This window comes from Geospiza fortis, unplaced genomic scaffold (genome assembly GCF_000277835.1).
Source record: "Geospiza fortis unplaced genomic scaffold, GeoFor_1.0 scaffold78, whole genome shotgun sequence".
Classification (NCBI taxonomy): Eukaryota; Metazoa; Chordata; class Aves; order Passeriformes; family Thraupidae; genus Geospiza; species Geospiza fortis.
This window is the reverse complement of record NW_005054339.1, coordinates 449761-469247: the sequence shown is the minus strand read 5'-3', so window position 1 is coordinate 469247 and position 19487 is coordinate 449761. Positions and strand designations below refer to the sequence as shown.

The following is a 19487-nucleotide window of genomic DNA, read 5'->3' as shown; positions in this document are numbered from 1 at the left end:
TGCACTGCAGCACAACAGCTCAAAGCTCTTGCAGCTGGAGCTGCTCCAGAGCTCCTTGGGATGGCCAGGAGCATCCCTCAGCACTGTGGGGTGCTGAGCATCCTACACAGAGTATGGGACTGCTGCAGAACCAGCAGTGGGTGCGATGCCAACCTCAGGGTTGCTCCTTGTAAGTAGCTCTGGTTTCACAGGGAGGTTTCATCACCCTGTCCTGGTGACCAGAGTCATCCCAGCTGGCTTTTTTTGCTCAGCCAAGACTCACATCACCCAGAAGAGGGTTCAGCTGGGGGCAGCTAGCCCACAAAATCCCTGTTGTCTGTGTTTGCCACTTCAGTGCTGATTACTAAAGGGGAGCCAGCGTGCTCTCTCTTGATTTCCCACTGCTGTGGCCCCTGGGAAAGAAGCCTTTAGCTGCTTTCACCTGTGACTTGCATGGTTTTGCCTGACAGGTGAGGAAGTACAAGTAGTTCTCCTGCCTCCATTAGGCTTCTGGAGGGGTTTTCCTTTAATAAATAGGCTCTGGTTTCACAGCCACTTGTGAAAGTAGGCTGTGAGAAGCCAGTTTAGTGCGTGTTGGTCGTGTCCCTGCAGAAAGGGCCCTGCAGGCTGCAAAGCAGAGTCACGGCTGCTTCTTCCAGTGGGTTTGTGCTGGAGAAGTGCTGGGAGCCCTGGCTGGCAGGAGGCTGAGCTTCTCAAACTTCTCACACACGTTTTTATGTGCAACTTTCTGACTAAAGTTCAACTCAGAATACACCGAGTAATTCAATTGCATCTCTGCCGCTGGGTTATATAAGAGAAAGCTTGAAATCGCGCCTGGTTTCGTAAGGTAACATGTATCCTTCTGCTGATCTGAGCAATTTCCCTACTTTGCAGTGGGGCTCTGCTGTGCCTTCTTGGCTGAGCTGGGATTTTGAGGGGGAGAGGGTGCTGTAGCAGTTTTCTACATTAACTGGCATACAAATGTTTGAAACTTGGGCTTATTTTGTGTGTTTTGATGGTGTTTCAGCACGCTGAGGAGACCGGAGCAGCTGGAGCAGGCCGGGGGGTGGGGGGGGCGGGGCCCAGCCTGCAGCGGCGGCAGAGGGGCCGCGGAGGACGCTGCAGGTGGACGCCAGGAGCCAGGGCTCGGGGAGGTCTCCCTCGGTGTCACCGGAGCGGGGCAGCACCCCCACCTCTCCCTACTCCGTCCCGCAGATCGCCCCCCTCCCCAGCAGCACCCTCTGCCCCATCTGCAAGACGACAGAGCTCACCTCCTCCCCCGGCCAGCCTAACTTCAATGCCTGCACTCAGTGTCACAGCAAGGTCTGCAACCAGTGTGGCTTCAACCCCAACCCGCACCTCACCCAGGTAATGCCTCCTCTTCCTCATGCAGCCTCCTGGCTGCTTCGGGGGGGTTCTTGCTTTCTCCAAGCACAGAAGCTGCACCTTTGCTTTTGGCAGCTGCAAAGCATTCACCATGAGCAAAGGTTCTGCTGGTAATAAGGGAATAATTGTGATAATGTGAACTTTGATGAAATGGGGCAGATAAATTAGTTGAAGGGGGTTGGTAGATTACCAGCGCTCAGTCTTTGTTGGGACACCAAGACAGTCAGGCTGAATTCTCCATTTTCAAAGGACTCGACAGCAAGCAGGGGAGCAGGGGGGCTGCACTGCAGGCTGAGGTGAGGAGTGTCTCAGCCCCTGACTCACAGCAGGTTCTGGTGGGTTCCAGCCGCGTCACGCTCGGCGCAGGGAGGGAAGCGCCAGGAGTCGTGCACGACACGCGGCAGTGCCGGGGGAGGAGCGTTCCCACCGTGGGATGTGTGAGATGGATGCTCGGGGCTCTGGGGGCGGATCCGGCAGCGGTGCTGGGGTGGGTGCTGGGGCTGGCTGAGGTGAGGGGCTCCCTGTGCCAATCTCTCAGGTCACAGATCTCCACGCAGGGTGGGAAGTGATTGGATGGTTTTTTCAGCTGTTAAAAGCCAAACCGCAGGGGTTTCTCATCTTAAAACAGAAACTTAAAGCCGCACTTTGGAAAGCAACTGTGCCACTCCAGTGCTTGATAAGACAAGATTTAGGCACTGAAGCCCCCTGGATACCCAGGATTTACTGCCAGTAGCCATTTTGTGGTAAACATACAATGCTTTCTCCTGATGCTAGACACAGCAGTGTCTAAACATCATTGAGGACCTCCTGCCTTCCAGTCCTTTATCCTGATGGAAGAAATCATAGAGTTATGGAATGGTTTGGGTTGGAAGGGACCTTGAAGATCATGTAGTTCCAGCCTCCTCCCATGAGCAGGGATACCTTCCACTAGACCAGGTTGCTCCAAGCTCCATCCAGCCTGGCATTGAACACTTCCAGGGATGTGACAGTCACAGCTTCCCTGGGCAACCTGTTCCAGTGCCTCACTACACTGATAGTAAAGAATTTTTTCCTTTTATCTAGTCTAACATACTCTCTTTGAATTTGAACCCACTCCTCCCTGTCCTGTCACTACATGCCCTTGTAAATAGTCTTGCCCCATGAAGGAGATACCCCTGCTATAATGATGCATAACTAGCTGGTTCCTGATATTACTTCACAGGTATTTACCTCTGCAAAGGTCTGAATAAGGTCTCAGATCTTAATAAAGAGAGGTGGAAATTCAGGGTCCTGCAAAGAAATGCCATGGGCCACTTTTCTGTTTTGCTTATAAATTTCGTTTTTAATTACATTTGCCAAACATTAATTTGGTGTCCAAGCATTGCCTTGGAAGTTGTCCAGTTACTCTGAACAGTATCAGTGAACAAGGAAATAACAAAATAAAAATGCAACAGTTTCAAAGTTTCTGGTCTTGTCTCTTCTGCTTTGCCCCAAGAGCTTACCCACAGTGGGCACTATCTCGAGTCTCTCTTGCAGATACCAACATTAAAACATGTCTGTGCACAGAGACTCTGCTTAGCAGCTCTAGGCCATTTTGCTCTTGGCATCTCTAGGTCTCTGTGCCCTCAGAAACGTGTTTGACTGCAGAGCATTTTTAAACATCAAATTAAAAAAAATGGACCTGAAATGGAAAAAGAGGTTGTTTTTTTGGTCTGTCCTGAGTTTAAATATGCATTTCAGCAGCAAGCAACCTTATGACTTGTAAGTAGGTCGTTGTGGGAGCTGGAGGATGAAAACAGTTGTCCAAGAGAAGTGTTTGCAGCTCATGTTAGCAGCCCGTGTGATGGACTGGCTGGGGGAGCAGCAGTGGTTGCTGCCTTGTTGGAAGTGTGACTCATTTTCCTCAACATCATTCCTTGTGCTGCTGTTCCAGAGTCACACAGAGAGGTGCCTGAAGCATCCTGGTGCTGTTGCTGAGGGGTAGTGGAGGCAGCTGGAAGGGTACTTTCTGTCTTGGTGGGTTGGGAAGGATCTCTGGAGGTTTCCTGTTCCAACCTGTGCTCAAAGCAGCAAGCAGGGAAGGGATCTCGAGGCTGTACCCCACTGGGTCCTGGAACCTTCCAAAGGTGGACATGCTGGGCCCAGCTGCTCCACTGCCTTCCCTCACAGGGAAAACATCCACACAGTCTGCTCCATCCAACCCAGCAGGTGCTGCAGGGTGGCTGCACAGCATTGCTCATGAGGTGTTGTGTTCTCTATTTGCATTTCCTTGTGAATGTACTTTCGTGTGTGTAGTTGATACTGCCACTTTGTGCTGCAGTAGATGTGAATTTGTAACTTCTTTCTGCTTTCAAGGCTCTCTAGCAGGATTAAATCATCAAAAATACCACATTTTCTAAGCAAATCAAACCCAAGAAAACCAAAATTGTGTTTTGCTTGGTACATCCTCTCCTGTGCAATCTGTGGAACTGCCAGAAACCACTGGCATGGTGAGGTAGGAGCTGCAGGGCTGGTTTGGCATAATGATCTCTCAAACTGTTTTGAGAGTTGTATATAAATATAAATCTTGTATAAACACTTTGTTTTCATTAGTCTTTTACTTGTATATATATCCATAGCATAAAATAGCTTTTTGTAATATATATTTAAAGAAAATAATAGACTTTGTGTATGAGCTGTAATCCATCAAGCCCTATCTTGCCACTTTCAACTCCAAGAGCAGATTTTTCAGAGGAGGGTTGACTGCACCACCTTCACTTTGTACTTCAGTAATACCTTCTTCTCAGAAGCACATAATTCCCTTTGAAACACTATTTTTCTTTGGCTGTTATTTTATTCCTTTTTGTTTGGCTTGATGGTCATTTTATCTTAAAAGCAAGTCATGAATTTCTGTGCTGACGAAGCAATCAGCTTCTGTGGCATCTTGAGTTGATCGCTTGCTGAGAAAAACAAAATCTCTTTTTGGGGTTTTTATTTCACTGTCTGTTTATTACTTTGAGTAGCAGCTCGTTCTTGTTTCACAAGACTGGGCAAACAGAAGTTCCTGTCTGCTGCTGGTGTCACTCATATTTTACATGTAGATAATTATATTGTTCCCTCTGTTCATCCCATGCCCCGAAATAGCTGCTGTCATAGTTTTCAATTTGGTCGTGTGCTGGCGAGCTGCTTTCCTTGTTCATTCACTTATTCCTGAAGGTCAGTGCTCTTGCCATAGACAGTTATTTTAAGCAAGGAAAGGGAATTATCAAGCAGGGAGCAATGGTGGCACCATTAAAGACAACAAGTTTTGAAATAACATGCTAAAACCTAGCAGTTTGTTTCCAGTCCTGTGCAGAAAATAGGTTTTTGAATGGAGATGTGTTATTTTAAGTGCAACATTGCAGCTTTCACGTTCTAGTATGATTTTTAATTTCTCATTAAAACTTTTTTTCTACTTTTCCTCTGTGTTGTCTCTGAGGGTGTTTTTGGACAGCTTGTTCTGCAGGACCATACCAGTGATGCTGTCATCTCCTCCAGGGGGAATAGCTCAGTTTCAAACCAGTACAATAGGTTTAGAAAATCCTCTTTTTATACATCTTGCACTTTGTTCTGCCGCTCCTGTGGCTTTCGCCTGACTGATCCAGCAGCATGTTCATCTGATTGGATTTGCTCTGTTTGGTATCATAAGGAGTAACCTGCAGGCATCCTTTCTGCTTCTCTGGGGTTTTGAAGTGCTGCTGCACATTGCTAATTTGATAAATTAATTTCTTCTTCAGTCTTCTCTTAAAATTTGTTTGGTTTCTTTTAATTTGTTTTCTCACCATCCTAAGCACTAAACCAAAAACACGAGGAACTTGAGTTTGATTTTAATCAAGAGCAGCAGCACAGCATTAAAACGTGTGCTTTAGTTAGAGCTGAAATGAAACTCAAAATGCCTGGCTGCCTAATAGATCTGCTTGGAACCACTTGGGATTATAGGAAACCTTTCTTGTCTGCCTTACATTTCTATTGTGCCTTTTTCAATTTGAAGTGGTGTTTATTAGAGGCAGTTTCATAAATATTCAGATGCACCTCCCTATATAAAAGGAACATGTTTATACATGTGTGTTCTTTACCAAATTTCTTTTTGAAGGCCCTGCTTTTGTCCCCGAGCTGTTTTGATTTTATTTGCTGTATTTGTGGCCATATTTATACTTATAATTGTTAAACTGCCCCACGTTTTTAGCTCCACTTAGGGAGATTGAAGAGGTTCTTTGTACTTTTTATGCTATGAATATAATGAATTATGAAATATTTAAAATATTTGAGAGCAAATCTGTTCCCTGAATGCTCTGTGCCATGTAAGCTCATCACAAACATTTGGTCACGGACCTTCAGCAAGCGAAACGTAAAAAGTCTTAAGGAGAATTAAAAACTTGCTGGTTGGTTTCCCAACAGTGGTCAGGGTTGTTTGACAGGAGAAGAAAATTCTCAGCACCTCTTGAGTTATCTGTAGCAAGAAGAGGTAGCCACAAAAATAATTTAAAGTTTTTAAGTAAATGTTTAAATTGTATTAATGGAAAATAGACCATTAGCTGAGGAGATGAGACTGAAATAATGTGAGCATTGTGTAGGGCTGTGTTTATCCTGTCATAACCTCACAGCAGATGGTTTTCTGCTCAGTAGTATAAGAAAATTTGGGTAAAGTGGAAAAAAGAAGTTGGGGGAAGCTGAAGGGTGACACAATGCAGAGCATGTCTGATGGGAGGAGTGGGGCTTGTTGGCACTGGAGGAATGGTCTGTGGTCCAAAGCCTTTTCCAACCTGGCTGTACTGTCAAGAGTGGTGCCTGCCCACAGCATCACCTCAGTCATTTTGCAAATGACTGAAAAAAACTCAAATATTGAAATTGTGAAGCTCTTCTTACACTGCTTTCAAAGGACCCCATTTCTCATTTGGTTCATTGTCCCAGTTGTACACATTGCACCATGTTGGTCCAATTTTTGGTAAAACCCAGCATATTTGTGAGTTAGGGGCCCAATCTAACTGATTTACCCTGCAGGAGGCTTTGGCTGGACTAGTGGCCACTGGTTCAGAAACCCTGCAAGGCAAGGGCTGTGCTTAGCAGGCCAGGGGGGGTTATCAATTCTACATTAAACCAATGTTTGTTATTAATGGCAGTGAATCCCCATCTCTTCCTCTCACCCATCTCCTCTCCTACCTGTCATTCATTCAACATCCAAACATTCACAGGTCTCTGATGCTGTGCAGGTGTGGGTAGAATCCTTGTTGGCATCAGTGCTTTCACCAGGGCTGAGCACTGAAGGACTGGATGAAAACAGGGATCTACTTTCTGACAGATAATTAAACATGAGTATTGTGAGAAATTTTATCTCCCATGTTTCTCCCTGCCTTTTCAAGCAACCAAAGTGTTCTTCACCTCTTTGGATCTTTATTGAGAAGCCATGGGGCCATGCTGGCATGACATTTCCTAAATTTCTAAGTTTCCTCTGGGTGCATCAACTCCATGTTGGATGTAGCTCATTGCAATGGGAGGGATGGCAGAGGATAAGCTGTGACAGTGATATTACATTTACACAGTCTCTTCTCTAGCTGAACAAGGCAAAGCCAACGAGGTTTTCTCCTGCCCCTGGGACCTCAGGAAGTGTTTGTTTTCCTGGCCATGAAGCACCTCCAGCCTCAGCCATTGGCACGTGTGTGGTCCTGCATGTCCTGCACCTGTATTACTGTGCTCATGGATAAACACAGGCTCTGTTTAGAGGTTATAGTTCCCTCTCATTTTAAAGAAAAGGTGTTGAGTCTGAAAAATAAATGTTTCTCTAGTCTATCATCCCTTGGGGCATTTCACACTGGTGTCATGCTTATGGTGTCTGTGGGGAGGTGGGGCTGGCTCTGTCAGCAGTTGTCCTTCCTTGTGTTCACCTGTCAGCAAGTTCAGAGGTGTGTTTTTTCCTCCTGTGATCAGATCAAACCCCTGGACACCCTCGGGCAAGCAGTGTTTTTGCTCTGCTGTGGTGTTAGCTTTTTGTGTGTATATATGGTAGGTTGTACCCTATTTTCAGCCAGACCCCTGTGTTGCTGAGTCAAGTTGCCCATTTTAGAATAATTTGTCTTTTGAGATCATCCTCTTTCACCATATAGCTGTAAAAATAAATCTGTCGTTGGCATTACATTGCAGATCTGGGAGAAATTTTCCATTGGATCCTGCTGTGCAATAGGAGTGAGATGTGTTTGATTCCAGTTTTTTCTTTGTTTTTACCAGAGCTTCAGCCAGCAGTGACCTGCATGGACAGTGGGTGATGCTGTTTGCAGGAGCTGGGGCTTGGCATGCCTGCTACCTTCTCCTAAGGATACAGCAATTTGGGCTGCAGCTGCCTGGGCAGGGATGCTTGGCCTCATCTGCTGCCACAGGGCTGCTCCATCCCGGTGTCTGAGGTCAGCATCTGCCCCATGGGCCGGTAGGACCAGTGCTTTCTGCCCTGCAGCTCTCCTCACGAGAACCCTGTGAGCTGGGCACTAAAAATCTGCTCTTTGTGGCTGCACGGAATATTCTGTGAATTTTTATATGGTGAGAAAATATTGATAGGAACATGGGATTTATCACCCTGAACTAACAGGTTGTATGTGTATGCATATTTGCCACGTTTTAGCCCTTCCTCACCCTCGTCCTTCACCTCTTAATCCCTTTATCCCTACACCAGGTGTTCCATCCTGTATCTGCAGCGTTGCAGTCAAGGATGTGTCTGTTATCCCTTGGGGGACTTTAATTTTTTAATGGCGTGATTAACACTGAATGAAGCAACTCAAATGGAGCTGGAGAGTAGCACACTTGCTCTTGCTGAGCCTTTGTACTTAGAAATGGCTGATTTGCCTTTTTGGCCCCTGCTACAGCGAGCAGGAGCTTCTCCCAGCCATCCACAATGATGAGCGACTCATCTCTTTGACAGATCACAATTTAAGTTAGAGCCCGTGAAAAGAAAAAGCTCATGAGTAATTCTGGCTCTTTCTCCCAATGTGCCGCCTTTTGCTGTGCTCTGCGTGGATGATTCAAATAATGCAAAATTCGCTGGTAGAAAATGTCAGAGAAGATCTCGGCTAAACGCTTGCTGGTGACTGAGGGGGCTGGTGCTGCTCAGGGTGGGTCCTGTCCGCTGCCGGCAGGTTCGGCTGGCTTCCCGCAGGCTGGAGCGATGCTGCGATGCAGAGGGGTAATTAAAACAACTGCAAGCGAAGAGGAGCCCTCCCGAGGGATGGGAAGTGGCCTCCTTTCTGCCGCTCGCTAAATGCCGAGCCCAGCGAGCCGCACGGGCTGAGCGCCGCCGCCCCGCGCCCTCCTTCCCTCGGTACATTAAGTTACAACAAGCTGTTTGCTTGGATGAGACATGGCTTTCCTCTGGCTTCCAATTCCCAGATCACTTCATCATTAAAAAGAAAAGCCAGCTGAGGATCGGAAACGGCTGTCAAGCTTTCCATAGTGGAGCAGGGTACCGAGTCAGCGGCTCCCTGTCTCTCTGAGAGCTTTGCTGTGACGGCTGCTTGCTTTCCTTCCCTGCTCCTGAACATCCCCGGGCAGAGGGATAAGATCCCTTACAGCCCGTGGTGGTGGATGGGGATATTTTGCTGACACGGGTGCTGCTCCAGGTTTTCCTGCCGGTCGAGTGTGTGAATTCTCTCAGTGTTTGAGTCCCTCAGCTCCTCTTGGCGCACACGCCGCAGCCCCGAGAGCAGGAGCTGCGCAGGGCTGTGCAGCCCTCGCCTGCGCGCTCCGGTTTGTGATGGGTGTTTGCTGCCGGAACGCTGCGCTGCCTCGGGGAGCGCTTAGGAGGAAACTTCAAGAGCTTTCAGTGCTTTGATGGGGATTGAGTTAATCCTAGCTGAATTCATTCCTATTTACGGTCTTTCTACAAGCTGCAGAGAGCAGGGTGGTTGTAACGGAGGGTGTCAGGCGCTTTAGCGCCCACTCTGCACCCACCCCTACGGCGCTGTCCCAGGTCTGCATCTTTGGTGCAGCAAGGGGTGCCCAGTGGGACAACCCCAGCGCAGGAGATGTTGTGACATGGCTCTTCCCACCTTGAATTATAGTGACATGCAAGGTCTGTCTGGTCCTTAAAGACAGAGGTGGTGGCATCTTGTCAGTGCCTCTTGTAACTTGAATTTAGCTGATCACCAGTGCTATTTTTAGAGCTGTGTGGGCTCCCACCACAATGAACCACCTTGCTTCTTCCTGGCCCTGTCTCTTGGCCATGGTCACATTTAGATGCTAAAAAGGGATTTACATAGCGTGGTGGGCTGAAAAGCCTCAGAGATTTCTGAAAGCAGTCCTGTGTATGCAGTGAGGTGTTTGTGGAACAGCAGTTCATGCCTGCAGAGGTATTTCTCACCATCTTAATTCAAGCCTTGCTCCCAGACCTCACCCTCCTACTGTACCCAGCTTTTTTCAGAGATATGATATGCAGCTGTGCTCCTGGACAGCCCAGATCTGAGGGGTATGGTGCTGACAGACTATGAAAACTGACTATTTTAACTCTGATTTAAATGGTGTTTTATCTCAGCTACAAAGCTTTTGATCAAGGACAGCTGAAGGGGGGATATTTCCATTCTGGAGTCAGTTTATGTTGTAAATAGACTGTACCAGTGGCATGGCTTTCTGCTTTGAGTAAATCAAAGCCAAATTGTTAGAATGGCTCTGGAAATCCAGGGAGCAAAATGTGATCTTAATGGAATGGGAGTAGACTATGCAGCAGGCCGGTGAGATTAAAAGTTTGTCAGAAGGAGTTAAGGCATGTATGTAACGCAGCACTACACCAGCTATAATTTGTTTTTGAAGACTGAAGAACAACAAGTGTGTCCCTCCCCTTCCTCTCTTGCTCCCTGCTCTGCCCACTTTGATGCCTATCTCCTGTATCTTAATTGAGCCCAGCTGTTTGTGCAGCAGCATTGCAAAAAACCTTGCCTTGACTTTTTGTTCCCTGCCCAGCTCCTTTGCCACCCCCTTGCTATGTCCAAGCTGAGGGGGCAGACTGGCCAGACCCTCAAGTTGGAGACCTCCATGGAAGAAAGAGACCTGAGCAGCAGGCAGGAGAGATGTGCCCACCAGTCTTACAGAGAGGAAGTTCTGGTGCCCTCCTACCTGCAGCCACCCTCTCTCCTTTCCGATGAGCACAGCCCAGTATTCCCATTAGACAGAAGCAGAAGCACAAACACTGGGGCTCATCTGTTCAGCAAAGCCCAGATTATTCTGAATCATCCAACGTCCTTATCAGAGCGCTCCAGCCGGCGCTTGCATCAGTCACAGCGCGACTGCCGGAGTTGCAGGCAGCGCTCTGCCCCTTTTAATTGCCGCAAGCCAGCAGCTATTTGAAGCCCTGTCCCCAAAGAGCAAACGAGCTTGTCACTGCTCGTAGCTCAGCTCTGCAGGAATCGCAGGATCAGCAAGCGTTCCCCATTAAAACCTGCTAAGGATGCAAACTATAGGGCTGCACGTGTAGTGCAGCAACCAGCTGGGTGGGACGGAGTGGGGCACTGCTGGGCTTGGACCTAGGAGTGGGAGCTCCCCTTGGGGTTTTAGTTTTGGGGTTTTTTCCCCTCTAATCGCAGAACACCCTAGAAGCTGTAAAGGGCATGTCCCTGTGACTCCTTGAATATGAGCTTCCTCCAAAAACAGCTTTGTCATGGCTCTGAGTTGCTCACTGGTTCTGTTCAGACCTTCCTGTTCTCTCAGGTATACCATGTTGCCCTTCCTCCCCATGCCTGTCCTGATCTCCTGGAAGGCACTGCTTGCTGCCCTTGCCCCCTGAGAACCTCTGTTCTCAGTATGATGCCCACTAGATAAAATACCAGGTCTAGTGGAGAGGTTTGGCTAAAAACTAGTGGTCTGTGTTAAAATTACTCTGGGGACCTGAGAAAGAGTTGAATTACCTGTATTTCTGGATTCCTCTGAAATAAGGAGCATACTTAGTGGAGGAGAGGCCTGTCCTTGGGTTCACCTGCCTCTGTTTTGCCCACATACGCTATGTATTGCAAAATCTTTCAAGCTTTGAGAAAAGCAAATACTCCATCAGTATTTGATGGAGCACAGTATGTTAGTGCAAGACCAACAGTTCTGGAAGCCATCCCAATAGGTGAAGCCCAGTTAAAATGAGCCCTTGTACCCCATGCATGGTGCTGTCATCTTCTCCTCAGCAACCTGCTCAAGGGACCTTTGGCAGATTGGGACATGAATCCTGATTCTTCTTGGAGTACCAAGTCAGTATGAAGATGCTGGGCCAGGCCAGCTAATGCCCTGAAGTTTATTTTTACACACTCTACCCTATGTTGTGACCTGTCATATTAATTTTCCAGCTGATATGATTGTGGCTTTCAAATTGGAGAGTGCTTTGAGAGCTATCCCCAAACAGGCATGCTGCTGCTGCCATCTGTCTTTGAGCTGCTTCTGGGATCCCACTACTTGCTCTCAGCAGACAATTGTTACTGCTTTATTGAATTAGGAAGGAAAAAAAATCCAGAGACTTCCAAAATATAACTAATTCCAGTGCCAAATCCCTTTTGAAACCATGGGGAGATATTGGAATAATAATGCTTTATGCAGATCCTGGGTGTAAAGTTTTTGCAGTTCTGCCCAAAAAAGTCTCATGATCTGATGGTTTTGAATGACATGTCATTTGGAGAGCCCTGAAGAGCTCCACTGCACTGAGGGATCTCCAACCAAGAGCCAAAATTGGGCAATGTCACTCTTACAGTAAAAACTGAAAGCTTCTGTGCCCTTCCTAATGATTTTGGCCAGCTCAAGCTCTTACCCCAAGTCACCCTTCTTCTCCATCCAATGCCTTTTCCCATGTCTTCAGCTGCAGGCACTTGTCCAGTGCCATCCAGCCTGCATCCTGCTGGGAAGCAAAGATCTTGGCATGGCAGGACCCTCTCCCTGCAGGAGCAGGTCACTGTGCACCAAAGAGCAGCATCCCCATGGACCACGTGCTGTGCCGCATCCCAACGCCTGCTGCACCCCGTGCTTCAGACCTGCTCCTCCTTTTCTTTCTCTGCAGTGTGCCAGGAGTCAGCCCACGCCAACAGACAAGGCTGTGGGCAGATAAAAGCTTATGGGAAGGTGGTGTTTATTTGGATATCAAATGTTTTTCCCTCCTGGTGCGTGGATCCTGCTGCTTCCCGCTTGCTGGCCAATCCATGCCTTCTCTGCCCGGTTTGAGGCAGTTTGGGGTTGATTGCTTGCAGTCAGCCTGGCTCCCACTGTTCAGCTGGGTATTTTGATGCATGATACTTGAAAATCAGAAGCAAGATCTCTCCAGCTGAACCCCCGAAAGTGAGGAGAGCTGTGATCACTGCTGCTATCTCACCTGCAAAAAATGAGCCCTGTGGTTCATCAGAGTCAGTCCTGTGGTGATTACACACGAGTCACCTGGCTTTACAGCCAGGGCATGACAACAAGTTTTAGTGTTTCTCTTCAGAAGGGCTTTCTGACTGGCATTGGAGCAAATCAAAGCAGGGTGGAATCAGCTTGAACTGTGCAGTTTGCTCCTCTGTAGTTTTCTTGCTGTCTGGATGGACATGGAGCACTGCAGCTGGCACTGCCCGTGTGCTGCTTGTTGGAGATCTTTCAAAGGAAAGCTAAGAAGCCCTAGAAGAGCATTTGCTCCTGCAATATTTTTGGTGTTTTACCTGAGTGATTTCTATTGTAGTGCCTTTCTCTTTTGTAGCAGTTTGTAGTCTTGCAGTTGAGTACTTGACCCTTTATTTGAGCTGAACTAAACTGGCTTTTGTTGTAAGCTTGCCCAGGGTTTTCAGTTGTGCTGAGGTGTCCTAAGCAGGTTACTCTATGGTAATCCTGTGGGCCCCTATTCAGGAAGGCTGCAGAAAGCTCTTGAATGGGGTCACTTCAAATTTTGGCTTGGGTTGTGACAGAAAAGACAATCTTTCAAGTAACAGGATTCTTTTTCATTAAGAGTTTATTCACCTTTCTGGTGTATTGGTTTAGATCTCCATGGCAATGCTGACTTCAGCTCAGCAAGCAAAATATCATAGACTAGAATCCCAGAATGGTTTGGGTTGGATGAGACCCTAAAGCTCATCTCCTTCCAGTTCCTGCTATTGGCAGGGATACCTTCCACTAAACCAGGTAATTCCAAGCTCCATCCAACCTGGCTTTGAACATGTCCAGGGATGGGAAGTTCACAACTTCCCTGCTCATCCTGTTTCAGTGCATCAGCACCCTCACAGTAATTAATTTCTTCCCAATATCCTCTCTATTCCTGCCCTCTTGTCAGTGTGAAGCTGTTCCCTGTTTTTCTGTCCTTGTAAAAGGTCCCTCTTTAGCTCTCTTGTAGCCTCTTCATGTACTAGAAGGGGCTCTAGGGGCTCCTAGAGTCTTCTCTTTCTAGGCTGAACAACTCCAACTCTCATCAAATCATTATTTGAATGACCAATTTTAATCCTGCTTTGCAACTAGCTTTTATTTTTTTGATGACAGGGTGATTGCTTTTGTAGACTGGCTGTCAGTGAAGTAGCCCCTTCTTCAAGGCTAAATAATAGCTATAAAAACCCAATTAAAAGTGATGTGGATTTACAGGTATCTATGCAAACTAATTGTTTGCAGATTCTTGTGTAAATTTTATTTAGTAGGTGATGACTTATGTCATTATGCCAGGTGTATTTGGATGTCCAGATATATTTGGACAGGGAAAGGAGTTCCAACACAAAAAACCTAATCTAATCTATTTAAAATAGGCCATTGGTGACTGGACAAGCCATTTCTGGGAAGGGGTGCCCAGGCTGGAGGAAATCTACCCAGTGCCTCTCCTCTGCTTCTCAGAGAGTCATAAAGAGGCTCAAGGTTTGTGGTAAGGTCCTGAGCCCCGTGGGAAAGCCCCTTGCATTTGTCTGGGGTCACTGGAGCCAGGAGCTGGTGCCTGTGCCTCTGCCTGGTTCATTTCTCCTCTGCTGTGGGAAGGGAGCTGCCTGGGATGGCTTTGTCATGGGTTTGGGATTAACCCTCCTCCTGGACTCCTTCCAGGTTGCCTTCTCAGGTCTCTCCCATCCAAGCATGGTAAGTTCTGGCTGGATGGGACCTTTCCTCCCCCTGGCAGTGCTCCTGCCCTTATCTCTTCCCTGGCACTGTGAGTGTTGTCCCTTGTGGCAGGTGCTGTGGGCCTCCATCCTCCAGCACTGCATCCTGCTGTGCCTCACTGCAGCTCTGCAGCTCATCACCATCATCTGATGCAATTCCTGGGGAAACCAGTACAACCCAGGAAGGGCTGTGTGGGACACCCAGCCACATCCAGACCATGAACAGGAGGGGGGTGTGTGCTGTGCCTGTCTCCTCCAAGGTGCACACCCATACTTTGTCCCTATTTCATTTGTTAATAATTGCATCCTCTCAGCAACAATAACCCAGATGGAAGGTCTGGGCTGTCCAAAGGGTTTTGTGGAAGATCAAACCTCCCTGGGCAGCCTATTGCTCCTTTGACCAGCGTTTAGTACCCAGAAAGGTGTCTTGGGATCATGGCATCTGTTTGCATTTCTTTTGCTGCAGCCATAGATTTGTGTTTCACAGATTGTGTGGCTAGCTGGATTATAAATTATTCATGACAGGCAACTTATCGTGTTTATCTGGAATAATTGAGCAATTAAGTCTGTTTAGGTATGTAAAAAGATTGTGCAGTGGCTTGTCTATCTTCAGGCCCTAAATTCTGCAAGAGCATTTGTTACATATTTAATCCAGAATAACAACAACAAGAAAAAAAAGAAAGGTAGAAGATACACTCTGCTTTGATGCACTGATCCACTATGATGTGTTCATTCACACAAGTTTTTCATTCCAGTGGCTTCACTCATAAATACACACTAGCCCAGGATAAATTAGACTTAACTTGGCTCCTTCAGTCTGGAGAAGGTGTGAGACTGTAACATCAGGTCTGCAACCCTGTCTCTGAAAACACTTTGGGCTGTTTACGCCAGCACCAGAATTGTTTTTAGTGTTTAAAACCTTCCATCCTAGACATGTGGGTCAGAGGATCATGCTCCTCTCTGCCATCATCACTGCTGTGCTATACTCAGATGTTGATGCTGCCAAGGTACTGCAAAGTTTGGGGGTGAAAGGACCTTTAAATATTCAAGAGTGTTTAGTTTAGTCCCTGAGCTACAGCCATTATCTCCCATTGCTGTAGCTGTCCAGGAGGGTTCCCAAAGGAGCTGCAAGCTCATGAGCAAGGCTACAACAGGGACCACTCAGAGCTGAATAAATGTGAGCCATGCAGTAAATGGATGATTTTATTCTGTGTTACTAATAGGAAACTGGGCTGCTTTTAAATTGATCTGTTACAAGTCTATTTACTGTGAGAGCCTGTGCTCTTTATAGCATTATAGCTGTGAATTGCATCGCTGCTGCACATGACACCCCGAGGAGCCCCATGGCCTCATGTATTCCTCTTCTTTGGGCAGGAGATACCAGGGAATGGAAAGTTTTGAGCTCCTCTGCTGCTATTTTAGTTCTGCAGGAGACAATGAGTGAGCAGGACCGGAGGCTCCTGTTACTCAGGACGTCCGTCCTTCGGCTGGCAGCAGGGCACGGGAGCAGCAGCAGAAAAAGGCAAAGCAAGCCATTAGGCTTTCCTTGGCCGAGGGGGCTCCCGTGGAAATCCTGCATTACGGAGCCAGAGGGACCCGGAGCTGCACTTAGAGCACCTCGGCGTGCCGAGCTCGGGAGGTTGAAGCCCGGGGTGAGCTCTCTGCCGCGCTCCCTGCCCGGCCCAGGGAGCAGCGTCCTCCCAGCACGTACAGACGTCCAAATCTTTCATGCGCTCCTGCGGACGAGGAACAAAGGCTGTCTAAACAGGAGCTAGTGAGGCAGCAAATCGCACAAGAAACCTTCCCTAATGAACTGGAAGGACTTGTCCCTTTGCCTCGGGCGGCGGCACTGCCGGTTTGCTTAGCTAGGCAGCGCCTTGTTTGGTGGACCCACGCTCCGGGGGGAGCAGAGGAGCAGCGCTGGGTCTGGCGCTGGAAAGGTTTCCTCTGCCCATCTGCTCCTCTCTGCCAGCGAGGGCAAGCAGTAAAGGAGGGGATGCTCTCACTTCCTGAGGAGCTAGCCATGGGGGATGCTGCCGGGGAGCACCGTGCTGCCTATGACGGCAGATCAAGGTTGGTTGCAAAGCTGTTGGGCATGCAGTTATTTCCTTTGATCGTACGCTTCATTCCCCTGTCCGTGGTAGCGTGGTGCGGGGAAAGATGGACCAAACAACGAGGTGCAGATGCTGGAGGTTGTCTTTGAAACTGCAGAGCCTCGTGGGGGTCAGTGCCTCCTGACGCCCTTTGGAGAGAGGAGATGTGCTCAAGTAGCCTGGGGTTGGTTCAGGGAGTGCTAACCAGAGAAAGGAAACTGTTTGAGAAGTGACTCATAGGATGAAATGGCACTGTCTTATTTCGCAGCTCGATTCTCTGGACAAACGCAGTTTCCCATCTGTTATTTGCAGAGAAGGAGATGAGTTTGGGGGTTGGTTCCTCTCACTCGCCAGCAAGCGAGCAAGTTGATTATTTTCTGGCAAGCTTTAGCAGGATGATTACTGACGGCTCCGGTGGCTTCCCCTTCTGGGCAGGAGTGCCAAGGACTAGATTTTATTTATATTGAGATGTTTGAAGATAAAGATGAGCATAAGGTGGCCTTTTTGACAAGTGACTTTTTGCCTCTGTGACCAATTCTCCTGTCAATTAAGTGCTGAAACAGTCCTAATTGCACATTTTCTCTGGAGCCCTGGATTCTCCTCAAACTGTGCTTTAGATTTGGACCAGGAAGCTTCAGCCCACGCTGCCTGCATGTTTGCATCCGCCTCCTCTCCACCTGGATGCAGGCATGAATTCTGGTGATGTCTTGACATGCAGCCTGGCCCTGGGCACACAACAGCTCCTGCACCCTGGGCTGCTCATGGTCCTCCCAAGGCACCTCAGGAGACTCCATCTCCTGGTGTTATCTGTGCCCCTCAGCTCAGACTCTGGCTGATACCCCACATCACAGCCTCCACGAGACGCTTTGCAGGCTCCTCTTTGCGTTTGCATGTAGGCTGAGCACTGATACAAACAACCAGGGCTGCTTTTCCTGCCCTCCACACACAAGCTCCATGGCAAACTGTCCCTCTGCTGCTGTAGGAGAACTCAGCAACAGGATCATGGAATGGCTTGGAAGGGACCTTCAAGATACCTCGCTCCAACCCTCTGCCATGGGCAGGGACACCTTCCACTAGATAAGATTGCTCAGGACCCCATCCAAACTTTGCCTCAAACACTTCCAGAGGGAATTTAATTTTGCTATAAAACAAACCTAAAACTTCAGAAAAAGGTATATATTTGTCATGCACTCCAGTCTGGGATGGTGTAGGAAACCTGATTCACATGGTACCTTTAGTTTTTTCCATGCATCAGCAGCTGCTCCAGGATTTGCTGAGCTTTCCCTGCTCTCCTGCAGCCATTCCCACCTCCTGCCTTCCCAGCAGTATCCCAGCTCCCCACAACTTGCTGTTCCCTCTGTTCTCTAGCCAAGGGCTGCCTTCTAGGTCTGCCTCTTCCCTTGGATCAGGATATTGTTTAATTGCAGAGTATGTATGTGGCTTTGGCAGAGCTCAGTGTGACAAGTAAAACACGAGACATGCCCCCCAGAGAGCTCCTCGGGAGTGTACCCGGCAGGCACGGATGGAAGGGACATTTCGCTGACTGGCTGATTTTGTGACAACATTCTTCATGTGCAGGCAGAGCTGCTGAGGTGAAGACACTTAAGGACACTCTAGGCAGGGCGCTGGCAGCTCTTGGGAGGCCAGGCTGTTGCAGCGTTCCTCCAGGATAAGCCAGTAGCAGCCATGAATGAAACCTGTCTCCATCCAGTCAGTGATCCTGCTGTTGAGCCTCACTCTTAGTCTGATTAGCACAGTACCTTCATTACCCAGTTCCAGCTAGGGTTATTTTTATACTCATACTGGTGCCTGCAAAAGGCAGAGGGAGCTGTGACCTTGGGGTGCATCTGCTGGAGGGTGGCTTCATCTGGGGAAGGGGCCCACTCGGGGCTCTGGGATTTGAAGAGCTGCTGCTGGAGGTGCCCTGTCGTGCTCTTCCCAAACATAGTTAGGGGCTTTTTTTCAGGATTTCAGTTTTGTAGAATTATTAAATACATATGTTTTCAGCAACTCAGAGAAAACCCACATTCCTTTTCTGTTTTGAATTCCCATGAACTTGGTTGCTGTTTTTTCAGCTTGTTGTACATCTCGTTTCATGCCAAATGATGAGTGTGGGTTGTATCTTCTGCTGAACAAAGCTGTTGTGTCCAAAATGGTCACCTTTGGGTGGGATTGATGATGCTGGACTCAAGATGACTTGGGACCTGTTCTTCCCAGTCTGAAATAATTGTTTAAAGCAGGTCAGATGGCCTGAGCCCAGTGGCCTCCTCTGGCACGGGGGTGTACAGCTAGCAAGGTCAGTGGCTTTGGCTGCAGTGAGGTCTGAATGGGTAGAGCTGGTGAGGAACCATTCCATCTCAAATCTCCAAAGTCATAAATATGGTAATCTAAATATGGTCTCTCCATTTTGGTTTTTTTATTTTTCTGTAGTAGGATAACATCCTGGGTGACCTCCAAATGGTCCAAAATAACCAACCCTCAGCAAAGACAGAATTATTCTTAATTATAATCCTACATTTTGGCGTGAAAATATCTTGGATGCTCAATTACGATGTTTTTCTGCTTACAGTGCTCATTTTAAAGCTTCTGCCCACTGCAAAGGCTGAACTCTATACTTGAGATACTTTTAGAGCTGTATTGTCTTACCACAGGGGAAAAAAACAACCTGCACATAACCAGCACTCCCTCACATCTCCTGGTAACAAATACTGGGGATGGGCTATTTTCACATAGTCTCCTAAAATAGGTGGTGTTAGAATAACTGCAGAAGCCTTACAGACTCAAGCTGTGTCTGTATCATTTCAGATCCTTTTAAAACATGTGCTTTTCTTGATGTTTTTCTAGATGATTTTGAAACCACAGCGCACAGGGATGGATCTTGGTCCCCCTTATGTACCTGCTCTGCAGAGGGTCACAATCTAGCCCACCATGCCTGTAATTTTATACGTGTGTGTGTGTGTGTATGTTCAATTTATAATTCTTATCAATGTTTAAA

General features: G+C 47.8%; 1 protein-coding gene across 1 annotated transcript in view; it reads left to right on the top strand.

Annotated features, from left to right (window-relative positions):
* The first annotated feature begins 432 nt into the window (after positions 1-432).
* BSN (bassoon presynaptic cytomatrix protein) overlaps positions 433-19487 on the top strand; it is a 64966-nt gene continuing 45911 nt past the window's right edge. The window contains 3 exon segments of the mRNA XM_031058225.1: positions 433-449; positions 1007-1061; positions 1063-1347. Coding sequence (XP_030914085.1) covers positions 433-449; positions 1007-1061; positions 1063-1347 — 357 coding nt within the window.